This window comes from Sinocyclocheilus grahami, unplaced genomic scaffold, assembly GCF_001515645.1.
Source record: "Sinocyclocheilus grahami isolate Dianchi unplaced genomic scaffold, SAMN03320097.WGS_v1.1 scaffold418.1, whole genome shotgun sequence".
In the NCBI taxonomy this organism is placed as follows: domain Eukaryota; kingdom Metazoa; phylum Chordata; class Actinopteri; order Cypriniformes; family Cyprinidae; genus Sinocyclocheilus; species Sinocyclocheilus grahami.
In genome coordinates, this window is record NW_015505597.1 from 760331 (window position 1) to 769089 (window position 8759).

The 8759-nt window shown below is 35.1% G+C and overlaps 1 protein-coding gene across 1 annotated transcript in view; it reads left to right on the plus strand.

Moving 5' to 3' along the window:
- The window catches only part of grb10b (growth factor receptor-bound protein 10b), a 69599-nt gene extending 62613 nt beyond the window's left edge, over positions 1-6986 (plus strand). Inside the window, exons 12-16 of the mRNA XM_016232751.1 lie at positions 1031-1147; positions 1407-1473; positions 2216-2303; positions 2406-2499; positions 3029-6986. Coding sequence (XP_016088237.1) covers positions 1031-1147; positions 1407-1473; positions 2216-2303; positions 2406-2499; positions 3029-3175 — 513 coding nt within the window. The 3' untranslated portion in view covers positions 3176-6986. The remainder of the gene's footprint in view (positions 1-1030; positions 1148-1406; positions 1474-2215; positions 2304-2405; positions 2500-3028) is intronic.
- Positions 6987-8759: the final 1773 nt, after the last annotated feature.

Below are 8759 nucleotides of genomic sequence, written 5' to 3' on the forward strand. Positions count from 1 at the left end.
GCATTAATCAGACATGTGTCAGTATGTGGGCCATGATGTCACATTATGGAATGATTGTTCCAGTGTTGGCAGTGAAGTTATTATTACAGCTTGTCCTATGGATATTATGCAATGCTGACAATTTTAGAAAAAAATTAACAGAGGTCAATCCATGCATGTTCATGTTATGCTTAAAAAGTTTGGTCCCACTTTATATTAAGTGGCCCTAATACCTGTGTACTTACATAGTAACTAGATGTGTACGTAGTATGTAACCACAGTGTAAGTACACATTGGTACATAGTATCTAGAGCTGTAATATTTCAGTAACTACAAACATGTAACAACCCTCTGAATGGTTTGTGTAAGTACAAATGTGTAACAGGACATATATAACTACATTTTGTAACAACAATATGTATAAGAGTAATTGGAACAATTTGATCCAAGGGGTGGAGATGGGTAGGTTTAGGGGTGGAAATGGGATCCAGGGGGTGGAGATGGGTAGGTTTAGGGATATGTAAAGTGGGAGGAGTTGGATCTCAAGTTGGTGGAGTTGGTGCACCACTGTAATACCAGTGTACTTACATGGTAACTCCTCAGGAACTGTCCACTTAATATAAAGTGTAACATTCTGGACACCAACCACAATTTATATGTAAAGCCTAACTTACTGGCCGTAATTACAGAGTAATTACATGATAAATCTAATATAAAGTGTAACACTTTCTTTACCAAAAGGTGCTGTTAGTCCTGTTACACATTTGTATTTTCATTATCAAAAAGTGTTGTTACCAATGTCCTGTTACACATTTGTACTTACACATACCATTCAGTGGGTTGTTACGTATGGGTAGTTACACAAACATTAGAGCTGTAGATAATATATACCAATGTGTACTTGCACTGTGGTTACATACTACGTACACATCTAGTTACTATGTAAGTACACAGGTATTAGGGCCACTTAATATAAAGTGGGACCATCAAAAGACAACACGCATGTAATAGGGCAAACAAAGTCGCTGTAACTTCCGATCTTCTTTTCCAGAGGAGTGTCTCAGAGAACTCTCTGGTAGCCATGGATTTCTCAGGGAGGATAGGCCGAGTGATTGACAATCCTGTGGAGGCTCAGAGTGCTGCCATGGAGGAGGGACATGCCTGGAGAGTCAGTTCCAATGATCTTCTTTGTTGTGATTGTTTAGTTATTTGATTTTTAAAATATCTATCATGATCTAGATGAATTACAGATAATATGAATCATGTTTCTAAGCAGTGTTTACCAGTGCAACACAGATAATACAGATGTCAAATTTGTCAATAGAAGTTATGAGTTACTGTTTACTGTTTTGTAATCAAATTAGCATGATGTAGAATTTTTTTAGTTGATTGACTGTGGTGGTTTATGTCTCCCTGTCTTTTTTCAGAAGAGAAGTCAGCGTATGAATATACTAGGAAGCCCCAGCCCATTACACCCCTCATCATTAAGCGGAGGTACTTTCTAGAGTGTTTAAATCAGTATTTTGACATATATTTACTTTTTTTACATTTATATTTACATTATCATGCCTACTCATGTATTTGAAAGAAGCCTTTTATTTTTACCGAGGCTATATTTATTTGTTCAAAAATACAGTAAAATAGTTAATCATTATTATAATTGGATGGCAAATCTGCATTTTTAGTAGCCATTACTTCAGTCTTCAATGTCATGTGATCCTTCAGAAATTATTGTAATATGCTGGTTTGGTGCTTAAGAAACGAACTTATTACTATCAATTTTAAAAACAGTTGTGCTTAATATTTTTGTGGAAACCGTGGTACATGTTATATTTTAATCAATTGAAAAACTAAAGTAAATTCTTTGTAACAAAGTGAATTGATTTACTGTCACTTTTGATTAGTGTAATGCATTCTTGCTGAATAAAATAATTTATTTATTTTAATGTAAATGGTGGTATGTTTAGTACAAATCCAAAGTCCAAACATTTAGCTGGTAATGTAAATAAAAGTAAAATTTGATTTGAAAAAGTGTAAAACAAAAACGTTATTAATTACTATTACTATACATCATTGTCTTAATAAGAACAGTTCGTTAATGTCAGGTCATGTGTAGATAAAATCCTTGCAATTTAAGAATGTCCAATACATGCCTATTGAATATGCACAGTACTCCATAGAAAAGTGCTCACCATCATCCTTGTCCTAAAGACATTTTGTATCTCCTCTGATCCAGTTATCCACAGAACTCAGCTGTGGTTTCACGGTCGTATTTCACGGGAGGAGTCCCACAAGATGATCCATCAGCAGGGCAGAGTGGATGGGTACATATCACAGCTCATTAGTTATTCTCAACAACATTCTGGATGATTCTCTGTTCTAACTATGCAAGATATACTTACACGTAATTGTCTTTTGTGCAACAGAATGTTTCTCTTGAGGGATAGCCAGAGCAATCCTAAGGCATTTGTACTTACAATGTGTCATCACCAGAAAATCAAACATTTCCAGATTTTACCGGTAAGATTTTATAGTTTCCTGCACTCAAAACATGTAGCATATTAACTTTGTGTGCTGATGCACATATGGCATATCCTTAAAACAGTAAAGTATTCCAAGTATGCATTAGATTTTTTGAATACTACCTTGCTGAGAATGAGTGTGAAAGACAAGAAACTTATGTTACGCAAGGGCACAGATGCAAATGTTGGGCCAACGCATTGCAAGTGCACAGCACGCTGTACATAACAAGCATTCTTGCTTTCCTGTGCCTGTAGCAAACCTCAAAATATAACAGTTGGGCGATAGAGTTAAACTTCAAAAGGCTGAGCCTTTAAACTGTGTTATTAATCAGGTATCTGGCTATAAACATGTCAGCATGACTTCAATTAACATGCTCAGCAAGAATCTTTTCAAACCGTAGCTCTGCCGGTAGAGAAACCTCACTGCAGAAACCGACAGTTTAGAATCCTATTTAAATTGCATGAAATTAAATTGCAGCCTGGCACATTTCAGAATGCATAAAAGTTTTATGTTTTCCATTTTCCAGTGTGAAGAAGATGGTCAAATGTTCTTGAGCCTCGACGACACCGCCACCAAATTCACAGACCTGATCCAGTTGGTGGAGTTTTACATGCTGAACAGAGGAGTTCTGCCTTGCAAACTTAAACACCCCTGCACCACTGTGGCCTTATGACCTCCATTTGCCTGATTCCACCTAAATACAAACACTCAGACGTCATGTGCTGTGGTGTAATGCTGTGCTGCTGGGCTGGAGAAAAGCACACTGCGAGAGCAACTCTCTATCAAGGAGAGAGGAAATCAAAAGAACAAACACAAACAGGACCAGCAAGAAATAAAGGAAATAAAGCTTGTGTGTTAGCTGCTGACGAACCTCTCAGCCACCTGCACACTAGACCGTGGCCAGAGCAGGTTCTCAGGACAATCATCCAGAGGGAGTCTTCAGGATCCACGGTCTTAATCGTGCAGATAATGGTTTGGGAAGACCAGCAGAACACTCGTAAATCACATTTGATTTCATTTTGCACTCATAAACCAGGAACAACCAAGCTATGGCAATTGTTGCTTTCATAAATCAAGCAGATTTGATTCTAGAATGTCCTGTGAGATGCGGACACCCGATTGGTGGTTTCAGTACTGTGAAAAGACATTGCCGTTAAATTTGTGCTTTCTATCGTTTTCACCGGTAATCACTAGAATATTTAGACACTTGTTTTCTTTTTATGTGCTCATTGTGTTGAGCAAAGAACTCTCATGCATAGTGCATTTGGCCTCTTTTATCGTGTTAAACACTTGTGTAGTTTTTCCCCTTCACAAAACATAACCTGCAGCACTCTCTACTGGCTATACCAAGAATTAACGTGTCCCTTCACTCCTTCAAGGAATAGTTTTTTTTTTGTAGAACACAGATTGTTCAGTTGTAAATTGCCATACAGCTGTATTTCTTAGTTCATAGTGACCATGGCTTTTTCCAGGACAAAACCCCCCCATGAAAGTATTAAATACGACTATATTTCAAGCCATACGACAGTATTGTATTCGAGACCGCAAGAAGGTTGAGTGCGAGTCCAAATGTTCCCGTGTGCATGACAACTCAAGAGTCCAGTCTTGAGTACTAAAACACTGCCACATGATAGATTTGTGTGAGGAACCATCTGAAATTTTGACGCCAAGCTTACGTCTAACTCGTATCCGCTAAAAAAAGAAAAGATTTTGGAAAGACATGAAGGTGAAAAATGATGGCCAAATGTAGTTTTTGAGTGAACTATTCCTTTAAACATGAGTACAAGAACATGGCCTGACATCACCACCACATCCTTTAGGAACGGTGCCTTGATTTTAAAGAGGAGTCTGTTGAGTAATAACCACTAAACCCTCTGCTGGGAGCTCCGCTGTGGGTCGCAGTCTATCAGGAGCTAGATCAACAAACTGGAATCTTTAGAACTGCTGTTATCTCTTGAGTCCCAGCTCCAGTCTATTTTTGTTGTTGACTTTCTAGTTTTCTCTCCATGTTTCGAAAGATTGTTTCGAGGACAGCACACTGTGAAGCTCGGGCTAAGAACACCCACAGAAAGATGGGGTTCGAATTTATAATCTGCCTTGTCCATGGTAGCAGTAGATACAACGGATTTGTAAAGATATTTTTTTTTGTACTTGTGACGCAATGTAAAGAAAGAGCCATGTTTTTAGTTTGTACCTATATTGTATTAAACTAGATAGAGAGGGCATAGCCACCATGTCTACAAGTTCACCCAAGATATCAGTGCATAGTTAAATGCAAACGACGCAATCATTTTTAAGTATTGCTTCAACAAATTTATTTATTTATCTGGATTTGATTACTTGAAATTTAGTTTCGTTTTTTTTCTCAGCGCTGTTCGATAATATTCTTCCACAATTTTGTGATTTTTTTTGGACCTCAGTTATTAACTACAACCCCTTTCTTGAATCTTTTAGCACTGATTCTTCATCAACATCCTACTGTAGAACACCGTCTTCATGGTCTTTTTTAATGGTAGAGTCAGTAAAGCCTGTTCAATGGGTTGTACTGTTGTGTACATTGCTGTCAATTGTTAATCTGACACTATATTGAAAACACATCTTTTGGAAAAATATTCCAGTGGACAAAAACACAAGTTAGCACATGATATGGTGCAACAGACATGCATTGTACATGTATTCCAGACAGCTTTGTTTCCATTCACGCTAGATGAACTATGAACAATTAAGGTCTATTTCGCAAATTTCATATTGTTGTCTATAAAAAAAATAGTAGTCACAAAGTAACATTAAGCTGTTCATTCATAGATGTATTCTAAGATATATGTAATTCATGTCATCTCATTTAAGTAAGGCATAATGTACAATCAGCCGGTTTTCGAAAAAAAACAAAAAAATCTCGAAAGGGCAATCCTGATATTTTGACTGTACATTATGCTGCTTATTACACGGCTACTTACAAATAAAAAGTAAATAAAAAATGAAATATTGATTTATTTGACAAGGAATCAAGTATCAAGCATTTCAGAGAGCCGTGTAATAAGGATATGATCTCAGTCTGTCAGGTAGTATTTAGAACTCATTGGATGATTTAACCACAGAAATTGACTGCAGGGCTTAAGTCAGCGCTATTATTATTCACTTGAATATCGTTCTCAGTGTCAGTTAAGTTAATTCAAGCCTTGAGGATGAGTGTATGTCAGTGTTGATTTAGCTGCAGTTTGGGTGGGTCGTACGTTCACCAAAAACACAAGCATATACACGCAAGCTTTCTGAACTTGACATTATTGTCTTTTATTTTTCAGGGTTTGATAAGTGAAGCTATACAATCAGCCAGCCAAGGACTAAACTAACAACATTTCAGTTATGATGCTATTAATTAGCATATTCTGCAACCAGTTTCGATATACTATAATTCTAGTGTAACAGTATATGAGGAATTTTTCCGCCTGGTTCAGACAGATGGATGTATTGAGTTTAGAGGTCATATGATTTTTTTTTTCTGAGATACATTTAACAATAACAAAAAAAGAAAGGAAAAAACCCCCACAATTTTTGGATTTTGCCAGTGAGGAAGTTAAGTTGAGGCTAGTTTACTATATGTTACTGGTGAATCACCTGTGTGAGTAAAATTGATCTGTAGGATAGTCTGAGTACCATTAGCGCTTAACCTACTTGTTAACTAGTTGGCCGTTCAGTCTAAAAGTGAGTGTGAGCAGGATGTTTGTTCACAATCCAGACACTCTGGGAGTTAATACAGTAATACATCACAGTCACGTTGTCTGTACACATTTATTTCATTTGCAGCATTGTTTCATTTTTACATATAGCATGTAACATTATAGTTACACTCCATTCATGTACAACAGTTCAAGTTTGTAGATACCACACTGAATTTTTGGATACAGTTTTATTTTCTTTCCACAATGGCATATAAAATGAAGAAACTTGACTTATTTTAGTGCATTTTTATTATTTGGTTAAGTGTGTAAATATTGAATCTATTCTATTTTGTGTTGCTTTGTCATGCTAATTGACCTTAAAGAATATGTTATGTTTGCATTGAGCTGACGGAAAACTGGACTTTGAACTCCTTTAGTCATTGAAGGTCATTATTAAGCTAAATTGCTGTTTTAAAAACTCACTTATTCTTACAAATACACTTATTATGAAAACGCTAACTAATGTATGCCTTGTAGATATTGTAGAAATGTTTCTTTAATATGATTCAAAGACAGATTTTTTTTTCTTTTTGCATTTTCCCCATTGTTGTTTGAAAGAAGCTGGTAGCAGCATTTGCGAAATGTGTGATCTGTTGAGAGTTTATCAGTAAAATAAATAAATGTAATTTTTATATTTAAAAGAAATGAATGTAACTGGGTTGCTCAGGGTTGAAGTGGAGGCTGTTTAAAACTGGTCCTGTGGACCAGCAAGACTTCTTCTCTGTATTTTTCTTTTTTATTAAACTAACAGTGTACTTCTTTTTATTGAGTCCACACCAGACCTCTATTATTTCCCCCTTTTTCTCTTAATGAATCTCTGGCTTTCAAGATATTCTAGTTTCGTCTGCAACATCTGTAGAATGAGTTGTATCATATAGCTTCCACCCTTTCTTAAAGGGATAGTTCACCTAAAAATTAAACATTTACTTACCCTCAAGTCATTTCAAGCTGCTTTTTAGCCCATACAGTGGAACAGAGCAGCTTGGACATTCTGCTATATCACTCCTTTTGTACTCCATATACAAACTTTTTTGTTGTTGTTTTTGGATGAACTATTCCTTTAAACATTGTGTGTATCAGGTGCCTCAAAACCCTACAGTCCATCCTCTCTCTTCACTAATGTCGACCTGAGAGGGTGTTCCTACTAAGGTTATGGTTACTGATCTGGAATTTGTGACCATTTGTCACTAATATCAGTTCTGATGAAAGAGGAGGTCATGCTTTTGATTACACTGTTCACGTTACAGAGTAATTGCATTATACATAAATAGCCATTTGTAATGAACTTAATGTGTAATTCTGTGGATCTGCTTTTAATTATTGCTATTGTCATGAATCATAACAACATCTAACGTGTGTAACATGGACGCTGTAATGTAAAGCAGTACTTCTGTGACTTTTTCCATGCCATAATCAGAACCTCCCAACTGTCAGTAATATTTCCTGAGCTTTGCGCATGTTTTCTCAATGCAAAAAAAATATCATGACCATAAATGTAAGTAATATAGAAGTAAATATGAATCTTATGTCTTTCAGGGAATGACGCAAACAAACAAACAAAAACATGGATAGAAAAAAAAGGTTTCTTCTTTTCAGATTCTGTATTGATGTGTTCTGCTTGGTTCTGTAAATAGCTGAATGGCTTACAAATTCTAATTGTAACATTTTCAGGTATTTTTGTACAAATAAGGGATTGATATATTCTGTTTAGAATAAAACATTAATTGACTGATATCTCAAAGTGTGTTGATATTATCCTAACAAGCAAACATTACACTTACAGTGTTCATATGATTAAGTGATTAGCACTTTATACTTGTGTTGTAGGACTTTGTAAGATGCTTACTGTTAAGGGAACATGTGACTCAGATTTTTTATTTTTTTTGCCAACCACCGTCAAGAATGCATTGCTTTAGATAAGGCAGGTTTATTTGCATATTGCATATTTATTTCATACACAGTAATTCACAGTGTTACATAATAAATAAAAGCTGACTAAGTGAAGACAATTAACAATTACAATTACTTGTTTTCTTAATTTTGAGAATGATTAAAATATCAATAATTTTAAATAATGGCAGAAATATTAAATATTAATATAAATACATAATTCACAAAACTGGAAATAGCTCAAGATAAATATTTATTTTAATTTGGATTTTTAAAAAAAGAATAAAAAATGTGAAAAAGCTCCTGAACAATGCTCAGTGTCTATTGGTATTCTACATTGATTCATTACTAGACAGTTTGTTCTACAAAATAGTCCTATATTTTCTTATAAACAGTACAAAGTATTAATATGGCCATATACAATTTTACATGTGTATTACATTAACAAAATGAAATAAATAGTAATTTTTCTAAAAATGGTGCAAACGTGTAACTTTAGACTTTTAGACACTGTGACAACTAGCTACACAGATACACTACAAGGATCACTTTTAATAAAGTTTCTAAATGTTACAGAGACATTATTAGCAGATATTACACAACATTAAACAATAAAACTACATGCTGTATTATTTTATAGAATCACCT